This window comes from Perca flavescens, chromosome 19 (genome assembly GCF_004354835.1).
Source record: "Perca flavescens isolate YP-PL-M2 chromosome 19, PFLA_1.0, whole genome shotgun sequence".
Lineage (NCBI taxonomy): Eukaryota > Metazoa > Chordata > Actinopteri > Perciformes > Percidae > Perca > Perca flavescens.
The window spans coordinates 29,685,272-29,698,376 of NC_041349.1; the positions used below are offsets into that span (position 1 = coordinate 29,685,272).

At 42.9% G+C, this 13,105-nt stretch overlaps 1 protein-coding gene across 1 annotated transcript; it reads right to left on the minus strand.

Annotated features, from left to right (window-relative positions):
- Positions 1 to 1,030: 1,030 nt before the first annotated feature.
- On the minus strand, positions 1,031 to 12,707 carry rab1ba (zRAB1B, member RAS oncogene family a). Its single transcript, XM_028563589.1, has 6 exons — positions 12,387 to 12,707; positions 8,375 to 8,447; positions 8,120 to 8,215; positions 4,580 to 4,675; positions 3,846 to 3,977; positions 1,031 to 2,008 (listed from the first exon to the last, which is right to left on the minus strand). Exons 1-6 carry the CDS (start codon positions 12,398 to 12,400, stop codon positions 1,814 to 1,816), a joined length of 606 nt encoding a protein of 201 aa, XP_028419390.1. The 5' UTR covers positions 12,401 to 12,707; the 3' UTR covers positions 1,031 to 1,813.
- Between the last annotated feature and the right edge of the window lie 398 nt (positions 12,708 to 13,105).

Sequence of the window (13,105 nt, forward strand, 5' to 3'; positions counted from 1 at the left end):
CCGGCCACAGCGGCTTGCCAACTAGCCCCGCAAGTGCTCACTATGCTACTTAAGCTTGTTTTTACACAAGAATGCGAAATAAATCTCGCTTTGCACTTCGGTATGCTTCAAATGAAATGCTTGTCAGATGGACTGACAGCATCTAAAAACCCCGTTTCCGTGGTGCATCTTCGCGGGGAACTGCATCCGACAATTTCTGATACTTTAATCCGGCAATCGCGCTCACTTTATGCAGCCATTGGCTGTGTGTGAAGAGTTGTGAAAACAAGCTCTCGTTTTTCATTCTTCACGCATCTACTTCAGTCGTCCGTGTACAGTACCTTAAAAGGTGTGTTTCAGACAGGACGCGAGGCAAATTTTAGAGCTTTGCATAAAAAGTCAATGGAATGGCTCGAGTACTTTTGTGTTTTAACTAGAGCAACAACAACAACAAAAGTAACATTCTACAATCGGTGGCTGATATAATAGTTTTAATATGGTGTTTTAAATGGGCTTGGCTCAACGGGCCGCTATGTGGAGAAAACAGCAATACACATGCCTAAAGCCTTTGGCAATGAAAGGGGATGTCACAAATTGAATGCCAAGTGTGGCGGATTGCCTGCGGCCACGCTGCAATTTGATTGGCTATTTGCCAAGTACTGTTGTCGTCATTTGCTCGTTGCTGGCAGAGGTTAGTATTTCCTTTAAATGGACGGCGCATACAAACGGGCAATTGAGCGGCATGACAGAAGGTATGTGCCCAGTCAGATCAAACTGTGTGGGTTAAACTCACGTTGTTGACGTAACGAGAAAACTTCCCTTTGCTTCCTGTCTGAACACACCTTGTGAGAGTGTGAGCTGAGGGAGAGTACAGATGGAGGGAGAGGTGGCTCGCCGTATGGGCTTTCCCTGGATCCTCGTCAAGAAATGGCAACGATGAGTCACTGTTCAGGAGCATCTACAGTGGGCGACTCAGGCACAATGCACCTGTGTGTGTGTGTGTGTGTGTGTGTGTGTGTGTGTGTGTGTGTGTGTGTGTGTGTGTGTGTGTGTGTGTGTGTGTGTGTGTGTGTGTGTGTGTGTGTGTGTGTGTGTGTATGTATGTATGTGTGTGTTTGCGTAGGTAAATTATTCCAGGGATGAAAAGTCTGGGCTGGGGCGAGTTGGAGGGGAGGGGTGGCTCTAAGAAGGAGATCAGCAAAGACAGACAAAAACTGAGGAGAAAAGTGTTTGGCTTAAATCTCTTTAACCTCTGCCACCCTACTACTGTGTTTGAGTGTGAGTGTGCGTGTGTGCGTGTGTGTGTGTGTGTGTGTGTGTGTGTGTGTGTGTGTGTGTGTGTGTGTGTGTGTGTGTGTGTGTGTGTGTATGTATGTGTTTGTGTGTGTGTAGAAATAAGCTCACGGTATCTAAACCTAATCTCTCACTGCCTTCATTCCACTTTAAATCAATACCAATCTTCCTCCCCGTATCTGTTTTCTATCTGTCCTCTTGGCAGAAAGTAAAAGTGGCCTGGGTGTCTGTTTCTGTCCCTCCCTCACAGACTGCTCGCTTTGCTCTCCCACCTGTTTGATGGGTGTCCAGGCCCCAAGTTTCAATCTGTTTCCTGATCTTAACACTCTCACAGTTTACTCCTCTGTTCGGCCAACCATCCCCAGATGTCCAAGCAGGCTGATAGAAGGGGAGTCGGGGGGGGGAGTAATGGAGGAACGGTGGGGTGTGGAAGTGGCGGAGATGATGGGAGGGAACACGGCAGGAAAAGAAAGGGAGATTTCGGTGGAAGTGTTGGAGGTGATGGTCAGGGTGGTGGGTCGTTTGGGGGGGGCGGGGTCTTTTAACAGCAGCCCCCTTCAGACTGCCGGACGGGGGTGCTGTCGATTTTTAAGTTGGACTTGGCGCCGCCGGCTGTGGCCCCGGGACCCATGCGCTTCTTGATCTCTGCGGCCATGGTCATGAAAGCCTGCTCTACGTTGGTGGCGTTCTTGGCGCTCGTCTCCAGGAAGGGGATGGCCAAAGAGTCGGCAAACTCCTAAAAAATAAATAAAAAATACTTAACTTAAAAAACTCAAAACATACAGAGAGCTAACAGTGGTTGTAGAAATGTAAAGCTGTAGTGCGTAGTTTCTGTCTCCCCCATGAGGAATTCTAAGTAATGACAACAAAACTGTCGGATCATCCACATGATACAAGCCTTCCGTAATCACGTGTTGGTCAGACAAAACAAGCCATTTCAAGACGTCAGCGTGGGGTTTACAAAATTTTGATGGCCACCTTTCACTAATAATTGAGAAAATAATTGACCGAATAATCAATCAATAAATAAATATCATTAGTTGCAGCCCTGGGACAAACCCTGTTGGCTTATAGTGTCCCCTAACGGTCTAAATGCTCTTACTTGCTTGTCCAGTCCGACAGAAATAACCGAAACATTTTAGGAGATACAAACCAATTCAGTTTTTATCTGACACTGACAGATTGATTCAATATAAATATACTTAATATCAGCTATGAGAAGCCAAAATCCAAATATTCCAATTATATTAGTCGTTTACCTGTAACCACTAATTCTATCAGTACAACAAAGCCATGTCACACTCACCACTTCGCTGCCCAGAGTTTCAATCTTTAACAGAAATACAGTTTTTAATTTGAATTATTATCATTAGGTTTTTACAGATTTGGATTTGCTGATAATATCAAATAATACTTCCTGCTCAGGTGTTTCAAATTAAAAGACTTCCAGATGCGCAATGGGCATAATCCTTCCTTTTTGTTTTGTAGGCTTTTAATGTGAAAGATCAGCAGGAAGTGTTGAGTTCCACTCCTTGCAGCTTACCAGCATTCAAAAAATGGCAAGTAGAAGAAGCACAAACACTAACTGGTGAATGAAAATACTTTGTTGGTCAAAAAGGTGTTTTCAGCAGAGTGGTACGACGTGACTGTCGTACCACTAATTCATTCATTGAGCGCTAATTCATTCATTGATTTGATGAATTAGCACTTTGGAAATGGACATTACACTGCATTCGCCATGTAAGCCAGGGCTGTCAAACTCAACTTCTCTAAGGGCCACACTGGAAACGAGAATCACATCAAGGGCCAGAGATATAGCTTTCTCCCATATAGTTTGGTCGACATACAACCCTAAAAAAGTTGGCAAAAAAGGTTTCTTAGCCATCATAGAATTTAGCAAATCAAAAAAAAACATTTTTAAAAGCAGCTACCACACAGCCGACTCACAACAACCTGTTGCAGCCTGAATATGCAAACTCTCTGGTTGTGTGGGAATTTCTGAGTCTTAAAGTCAGCAAATCTGCCAGAAATCGGCTTTGAGTGGCACACAATTACAGTGTGAAAAACGGTTTCCTGACTTTTTTGGTGTGGTGCACAACTAGTCGGGCCAAAATTTAGTTGTGAACCCAAATTGATATGCGTGCCGGACACATTTTAGTCCAGTGTTTTTTTTTGTTCATGCTGATTATTTCAATACCAACTCTTTTTTTAGTATTTCTTTTTTAAGATGATTTTTTTGGGGGGCATTTTTAGGCCTTTATTTGTGACAGGACAGCTTAGACATGAAAGGGGAGAAAGAGGGGGAATGACATGCAGCAAAGGGCCGCAGGTCGGAATTGAACCCACGGCCTTTGCGTCGAGGACTGAGCTGTATATGTAGTGTATAACTGTATATGGGAGCGCGCTCTACCAGGTGAGCTACCCAGGTGCCAACTTTTATTTTAAATGTTCTTTATCGAATATTTCTTTATTGACGTCCCCTTAAGCTAATCAAAACAATTAGTGCATCCCTCCCACATACAGGCCAATAATTAACATGTTAATGTACCCGCATGCACAAAGAGCAGCCTTACCTTGGCTGTTGTGTAGTCCACTACTTTCTTAGTGGTCAGGTCACACTTGTTGCCCACCAGAAGCTTGTTGACATTTTCACTGGCGTAGCGGTCGATTTCCTGAAGCCACTGCTTGACGTTGTTATAGGACTCCTGCGCAATGGCGAGAGAACGAGCATGACAAACGGGACTTTACAGGTTTTTAACGCCACTGTGGCTGGGCAGTGGGATCAATACAGCTACAGGGAATTGTAGTTTATCATTCATAACACCTGCACAATCTATTAAAACTCAATGAAGCCCTGCAGTGAATACTATTTGTCAACTTCTTGTTGAGCTTGTTAGGGATTTAACTCTGCTCGTTTCTGAGGCTGATTGATTTCTAAAAGCATTCAAATAACTATAGTGCTCATTAATGAGCTCTATATGTCATGCTGGGAGCAGAAACACTTGGGATTGCCTGTCGATGGATTTCAGTTCATCAGATGAACAGAACTGTAGCCTACCGAATGTGTGCTTTGTGTCGAATCAAACAATGGTGTTTTGGGGCCAATTATTGGAAAACATTTTGAAGAAGTACCCTGCAAATTAAATGTTATGTTCCCATGAAAAGCCGGAGAAACCTCACAATCACAATGTCCAACTGGAACAGGGTTGGGTACTGAACCTCAAAACATTTTGAGTACTGAATGCAATGCAATAAAGTATTGGACTGATTTCCTACTCTGAGGAAGAAGTCCAGAGGGCTGACCCACCTGATCTGTCACGTCATATACAACTATGATGCCGTGGGCTCCGCGGTAGTAACTGGAGGTGATAGTACGAAACCTCTCCTGGCCTGCGGTGTCCCACTGAGAACGGCAAGGGAGAAACAATCAGAAATCAACACACAACAAAAATACTATTCCATAAAGACTCTGAATAAATGAAAGAATGCCTCCTATCACAATGTGTGTTTGACTTTAAGGAGCAGTAGGGGATAGAGCCGTGAGAAATAGAGCAGTAGGAAGTAGATTGCACTATAAACAAATATAGTGTATTTGACCTGAAGCAAGCTTAAACAGTACGCTACATTGACTTTGATTCAAGTCTGCTTATTTCTGTGTAGCAGGCAAAAGAAATGGTGAAATAATTAGTGGACGAAGACACGATAAATACAGAACAGCAGAGTCATGAAACTAGTGATGTGTAAATGCACATTATGCTGACTTTACCATATTCATTTACAAGCTAATAGAGTCCAGCTATAGGCCCAATCTCAACGTTCTTATAAGCGAACTTCCTTTGTTCGTGGTGGCCACAACAAATCAGAAAATATAAAAAAAAAAACTGGCTTTTATTAAGAAAGAACCGTTTGTCATTTAAAGTATTTATGAAGGAGAAATAAATAAGCGTATGCTTTAATGGCAGTTGACTGTGAAGTGTATGCCAGATTCTAACAGTGCCATCAGCTCTATTTCTGTGCGTGTGTTAAGGACACAGTGGATTCTATTGTATTTTGGTCCTGCTGTCCATGATTGAAAGTGAGCATTCCTCTACTTCCTGCTTTGAACTCATGGGAGCACAAACCCAATCTGATTAACTAAACCTAGTTTAGTGAAACCTATCCAAGCCAGAGTCCCAAGTCCCACTTAAAGGGTAACATCAGCGACCAGTGTTCCCTCCCATCATCTCCACCACTTCCACACCCCGCCGTTCCTCCATTACCCCCCCCCCCCCCGACTCCCCTTCTATCAGCCTGCCTGGACATCTGGTGATGGTTGACCAGCAACCGTGAAACGGGCTTCAATGTATTCCTATGGGGCAAAATAGCACCGTCAATTTCCGTCCACTAAACGTGCCCGTTTGGCCTCTTACAGGCTCAGATTATTATTCTAAAGGCCTTTTTATAGTTGTGCGTCGAATCGACGGCGCAGGGTCCGGCGTACCCTACGGCGTAGCCTGACGTGCACCTCTCGAAAAATGTAACTACACGTCGCAGCGACGCACGTAGCGTGGTAGCGTTGCATTTTCCCCCCCAACTCATTTCCTGGTTCTCCTTCTCCATAAACAACATGAAATCAAGGAGAGGGTTAACTTTTCCTTCTACAGATTTCCCACCATGGTACAGGGGAGACACTTTGTTTCTCTCACTATGACTCTAGAGTCGCTACTTGCTCCAAAGATAATCGCCGGCACTCTCTCACTTCTCCCTCTACCACACACACACACACACACACACACACACACACATGCGGCTCGCTCGACACACACACCAGCGCACAAGTATAAACATCAAGCCACTTTTTAAGGCTATGGCGAGAGCTCTGCGTGGATCCTCCGCACAACTGTAAAACGGCCTTAAGTGTCTGACAACATTATGGAAAGGATCCCTACAGAGATAGACCTTTTTTTAAATGGGTGAATTAAGGGTTTATTTCAACCAAACCAGAGTGGCGATTGTTGGAGCAGTGGAAATATGAACCAAGACGGCTTTTGATAGTTTTATTTTGTTTCTGTTGACTTTAAATGAAGTGCGTTTTATAATAAATTAAAATAAATTAAATTACTGTTCGTTTACATGGAGTCTGGTGGGTTTAGCGATAGTGATCTAAGGGATGTTTTTTTTCTTTATAAAAAGGATCTTACTCTTTATCAAAAAGGTCTATCTCTGTAGGGATCCTAATGTCTAAGAGTCTTTAGCAATATGTCGCAGACTAGAGCGATGTGTTTATTGCGCTAATTGATATTGCGATGATGATTAAAAAAAATCATTGTATTGTGCAGCTCTAATTCCGGAAGCAAAAGAGGAAACAACAGCGTGTGTGAGCCGATCCGCACCGTTAATCCACCAACCAAACTAGACCCCCAAAACGCTAACTTTATGCATTATAGTAGCACACGTCAGGAGAGAGAAGGACAGAGAGACCACATCCCCTGCCCGAGAGAAAGAAAGAAAGAGAGAGAGAGAGAGAGAGAGAGAGAGAGAGAGAGAGAGAGAGAGAGAGAGAGAGAGAGAGAGAGAGAGAGAAGGTGGACTATTGCATGTAATGTTTCCGTAAGTTATTAATAACTTTGGCTACTCGGAACGCTGCTTTGTCCCTATGTTGACCTGTGGGTCGAGTCGCGCATCACTACAGTCCCGCTGTCAAAGACCAGCTCTGTTATGGCTCTGTGACTACCTCCGCTGCCGGCCTAAAGGCACAACAACTCTGTCTCCCCAATCCGTCTTCCTAACTTTCCTACAGACAGTGAGGCGGAATAAAAAGGAGCAACAGCAGCGCCTTGAACAGGCTGTGTGAAAGGGACTTTTGTCATAGCAGTTCTGATTTTGTTCCGCTGTTGTCCTCCCTCTTTGGAGGAGAGTTCCTGGAAATAAATTGGAGCACTGCTTAGGAAGTGATACTAAATCCCAGTGCCGGGTACTTTCAGGGGCTGGAGGCAGTGCTGTCTTACAGGATTGGCCGAGCACATGTGAGGTCACAACAAGAATGACTACAACAAATACAACCCGGACCATTTTACTCCTGCATCTGTAAGGAGAAGGTCAACCAGTACTTTAAACTAACAAAAGAACGCTTGATGGACAAGAGGCTAGGGCTGTGCAATTAATCAAAATTATTATCGTGAACACAATTTTGGAAATAAACAACAATATCAGCTTCACTTCTTCCATTGTTGTCCGGTTCTTCAATCGCGTACCAAACGGCTCATTAAAATGATGTACGTGATACATGATGGGTTACATAGTATAGTTGGTTGATGACATATATCTGAAACGTACCAGTTTGTGAATACAGTGGAAACACAAAGAAGAACCTAGCACCAAAGCCTCACAAGGTTATGAAAGGTTTCGGCAATGGGAAGCTCAAGGTTACTGTTATGGTTGTTTATGGTCTGCAGTGTGAATGGGCTGAGTGACTGCCGAATTGCAACAAGAACATTTACAGTGACTCCATTTCTCTCCAGGTGTGTTTAAAGTGATCTATAAAAGCAAAGGGACAGAACTCCACTGCTCACTGTGCTTTTCATTTTCTGTGTATATGTATGAGCAGAGCGGCTGTATGTCTGCTTAACAAACTGAATGTTTTTGAGGCGGCATAGCCTGATACCCTAACAAAACACAGGATCCAGTTAAAGCTTGGTCTGAATGCAAACACATAAACACACATAAACACCCCTCCTGTGTGTTTTGATAACAATGGTTGGATCTCAGCCCTAGCTCAGGTGAGGGTTACAGAGTGTTGTGTGTATGTGTGTGTGTGTGTGTGTGTGTGTGTGTGTGTGTGTGTGAGAGAGAGAGAGTGTGCGCTCACAATCTGCAGTTTGATGGTCTTGCCATCCAGCTCAATGGTGCGGATCTTAAAGTCCACTCCGATGGTGCTGATGTAGCTCTCTGTGTAGGTGTCGTCCTGCAGAGAGAGAGAGAGAGAGAAAAAGAGATACAACAGGACGGGGTCAGGCCAACAGCAGAATGAGGACAAACCAAAGGTTGCGCTCGAAACTGAGACATTTCAAGGCCAACAGTGATTTAAAAAACATGTTTAAGATGGTGTGACAGAACTACTTACAGCAAAGCGCAGCAGAAGACAGGACTTCCCTACTCCAGAGTCTCCAATGAGCAGGAGCTTGAACAGATAGTCACTGAAAGAAAAACAACCCAGGTTAGAACCGGGACATTTCTCACCCTACCGCATGTAATATCACAGTTGATACAAGTGCTGACACACACACCATTACCAATAACAACACCTGAATGTCAGTACAGCTACCTGAACATTATTTTAGACCACCTTACGTTGCGGAGTATAAAAAAACTGTTAGTCTGTGTCAAAATACTTTCTGTCCGTGTCTGTGGCTGAGGCTCTCACCCCCCAAGCCTATTGGTTCCTACTGAAGATGCTTCAAAAACACCTCACGGATATAGAATTTCATTTTTTTTATTTATTTTTTTAAAGGCTAGGTAATTTCCTAAAACAGCTGGCCACTGTAGTTTTTAGCAAACATCACTCAGACTGGAAGAAATAGTGCATTTGTTTGGGACTATTTTCAGTGGCGGATAAATCCACATTTGGTGTTCTAGTGAGTGTTTGGGGCAGCAGGATGGTGTATGTGGTATCGAGTCAAAATAAACTGAAGTGTGTGTGTTCATGGTGATAAAGGAACATGTCACCCAGTGATCACTGATGGGTTTTTAAATTGTTGTGACAACAATGGAGCTGTATGGCACAGAGGGAGAAGATCTATCAGGCTTTGAAACACACACACACACACAAATACTTATTGGTAGATACATTCATGGTTGGTTTGGGTCTTTTTACATGATTAAACAATAAGAGAAGTATACAATATCGACCCCAAAGCTCCAGGCTTACTGAGTGCCATTTGGTTTGTGCTAATTCAATTGACATTTATGTAAGGTAACATGGTGCTAATCCATCAGATTGGATCAGTGCATCCCTAGTTTCAAGAGACACTTTTCAGTTTTGTGCTTTTATTAGGGATGTCTTTCAACCAGTTTAGTTGTTGTGGTTGAAAGCTCCAGAAAAAGGTAGTGAGGGGACCTTGAGTGTAGATTTTAGAATCAGGTTTATCGCCACAATAAATTAGACTTATATGGGATTTGCCTCGGTGAATGGTGCATACATAAACAAACAAACAAACAAACAAAGAGTCAGAGTTTTTGCCCAACTACTGTTTGCAGGTCAATAAAGCAATTCTAGGGTTAGGCAGTATACTGACATAAGACAAACTGTACAGAATGCACAGAGAGTGGGAGGAATGGGAGTGTTAACTGGGGCCAAGCACAGACTTGTGCCCGGGGCCCCTGGGCAGGTTAATCCGGTACTAGGATTAGGGCTGGTCCGGTAACACCTAAAACTTTTGGATTTTAGTGCCTATACCTGAACTCAGTACTGATACCTAAACACTGAATTTTTAAAGCCTTATTTTGAGGAATTCAAGGTATTTCTGTTGAGGTTTGCTACCCACTCCTTCTACTAGCAGGTTCTCTCCAAAAATGATGGAACAACCTCCACCACCCTCCACCCCACCCAATCCCTGAGAGGAAAACAACATCACATGAATTTGACACACAGCACAACAGCTGTAGAGAATTGCCCAATGCCACTGCTATTCTTGTGTCATAGGAAACTGAGACCAGTCGTGTAGCGCAGCCCGACACTCGATCAACTGGCAATATTCACAAACACTGGATGCAACAACACTGTTGCAATCAGCCCAGTTCACATTTCTACATGGCAATAGCTTGTGTTGATGTGGACTGACGATGAGGGTCAATCAGTTGTCATTTATTGCAACAAGCAATCCAAGTGCATAGCCTTATATATACACAAATAAACTGAGATATGAAAAAGGCAGTTAAACTGAACCTGCCAGCTAACAATAGTCATTGCGGCAACATTAACAGCTTTCACTGCCAGATAAGTGCCAGTGTATCGTTTGAAACCTTTCAATAGTGCGAGATTTGGTGATAGACAGACAAAACGGTCGCTTTTTCTGGAGGAATATGAACAGGTTTTTCTACAAAACGCCCTTTTTCATTTAACAAAAGAATCGAATTTCTGGAATGTAAATTGTTGTGTAGAATCCAAAGGCCTTACAAGAACAAATAAAATAGTATGAAATCTAAAACTATCTGATAAAAGAATACGTAAACAAGATTAGGCATCTGACCAGAGATTTCAAGCCAGCTTTCAATAGACCCATTTCTGTCAGGAGCCAGGAGTAAATAAGCAGGCTCAATACTAATGTAAAACACACTTGGGAAGGCTGTCAAAGGCGATGTATCATGTACAAGGCAGGTCATTAGGAAATCTCAATACTTACTGTGTACTGACTGAAGTGGTCTGATGTATGAACACCAAAAACTACTAAAGACTGGCACCAAATGCTCTGCCTGTTTTTTTTTCTCTGATCAGCCATCTCTAATCGTAGATTTGTTTTAAGCCGTGTTTCGTTTAGGCAAAACTCCTAATCGGCATGTTAAGACAACCCTAAACACTGACCTTTGGCTTAAAAATAAAGAATGGAACCGTTTATGAAGCAATGAAAGGCGTTTTGGCAACAGGGTCTGCAGTTATGGTAATTAGTCATTAATAAGGGGTAAACAACCTATCAAGTGGTTATAAGCTGTTGAGAACTGGATTGTGGTCCATTGTAGTCTGCAGTCTTTTACACAAGATATGTGGTCAAATGATCCAATGGAAAAGGGGGTTTCCTGCTTAACTTAAGTGTCATGCTGGAGGAGGATAAACACCAGTCAAATTGATTTTTTTTTTATGACCTGACTACCCAAAATGTGATTAGATTTGGTAACCATTAATACGCCCATTTGTTAGATACAAAAGGGGTGCCTTAATAAAAAGTGGCACCAAATCGTTGAAGATGGAAAGCCTGCCCGAATCAAGTGCACTTACCCTGCCTACTTAAGACACAGTGTATGCAATATTAAAGCATATCTAACGAGAGGCAAGGCTATACTGTGTGTGTGTGTGTGTGTAAACAGACATGGAAATAAAGACGGTCTGCTAAGGGTGTGGAGGTGTTAGCTTAGCTAGTTACACAAGGTTCCATGGGGATTCAAAGGGAAGCTCCTGCTGTCGGCTCCAGGACAGCCGCTGCGACCGCGAGACGTTTCAGAACCGACAGACAGATTCGGTGACTGCTGCTGCAGATCAGCCGTCGAACATCTGCTACGTTACCTTCAGTTTCATTTAGCGTTTAGCCCCGACACGGTACGCAATTGAGAGAAGCTAACACACATACTAGCAGGTATGATAGCAGGTACGATAGCATTCAAAATAAGGACCTGGTAACCACGTTTTAATCCGGCCCTAGCCAAATAGTAGGCTAGCAATATTAATGGTAGTAAAATAAATCTACAAATAATTACCATAGTGCAACTCTGCTCGTGAGCATTGTTACGTTGTTAGTAAATGGGAAGCCATTTCTAAAAACTGAAATGATACCGATAGGTTGCATGAATGGCACATTTAGAGTTGCGGGGCATAATATTAGCTGCATTATGTCAACGTCACGTTATGTGACGTTACAGTAGGACATATATTTCCATATGAAAAACAACAGCAGGCTATCGAGGCTAACGTTACAGGTCAGCCAATAACCCGCATCTGTTACTTCATTACTTCATGTAACGTTAACGTCAAGCTAAAGCTATTCGTTTCCATAACTAGTTTTTGGATACAAGTATATGGCAGCGTGTTCCCCCATGAACGTTTTTACTCTACTAGTTTTACAAACTGGATTGTTCGTTTATTTGTCCCGTGAAAAGGTCGCGTGCCACAGCCGTCACGGTGAGGCACGAGCAAACGGTCAGCTGACGTTTAAAGAAAACCCGTTCGCGAGACTGAAACATTAAAGAAGAAGCTGTCCGCGCCCTGTTCACGGGAGCCAGCTAGCTGGTGTTTGAAAATACATTAATCGACTGAGCAATTAGCATGCATTATTATATAAGGTCACACCACAAACCACATAACCTATAATTCTGATTTATAAATTAACACGACAGTGGCCGCATTAAAATGTAACGTTTAAACTCACTATTCGGGATTCATGGTTTCACTGTGGATGTGTTTTTCTGTCGGCGACTCGACTCTTCCTTCCTACTCCGGCAAAAAAAAAAAAAAAAGAGATGACTTGGAACGTTAGGTCCGGGTATCCGAGGCACTTAGATGGCTGTTTTACCGTCTCCGTTACTGTCCCGTGGTCGTTCCACTGTATTCGACCTTTATTGTTTCATATATCCTTGATTCTAGCGGACATATCCCTGTTATCTCAGGTTAGGCTGATATATTTCACTCCTATTTTTCTTCTGCCTTGTCCGTTGCTTGCTAAAGGCTCAAGATGGCTGCGCAGGTGCGGTAGTGACGTGGGCTGACGTGTCATTGCTCAGAAACAGGACGAATCGAGAATTAGAGTGGTGCTGGGAGTTGTAGTTTATCATAAAAAAGTAAGTTAAAAAACAACAACTACATACTATACAGTAGCTTGCACTCTGAAGACAAAGGGAATCCGTGTACCTTCCGTTCATTCGTTTTTCGTAGTGAAACCAAAGAGAAAGAAGAGGCTCGTTTTTTTCTCTTTGGTTTCACTACGAAAAACGAATGAACGGAAGGTACACGGATTAAAGGGATATACATTTTCTTTTTTCAAGCAGCTGCTAGGGCTGGGTGATATAAACACAATTTATATTGCCATAATTATCACAGGTCAACACAATATCAATAAGCCAAAATATTCATTTAAGTATTTTAAATCAC

Bases quoted from the DNA above. Each gene is read 5' to 3' on its own strand.
- rab1ba (XM_028563589.1), bottom strand. The intron at 8,216-8,374 runs GTAAGTAGTTCT...CTCTCTCTGCAG, and splicing joins GTCTTCTGCTGCGCTTTGCT to GACGACACCTACACAGAGAG. The intron at 2,009-3,845 runs GTAAGGCTGCTC...TTTATTTTTTAG, and splicing joins TGGACTACACAACAGCCAAG to GAGTTTGCCGACTCTTTGGC.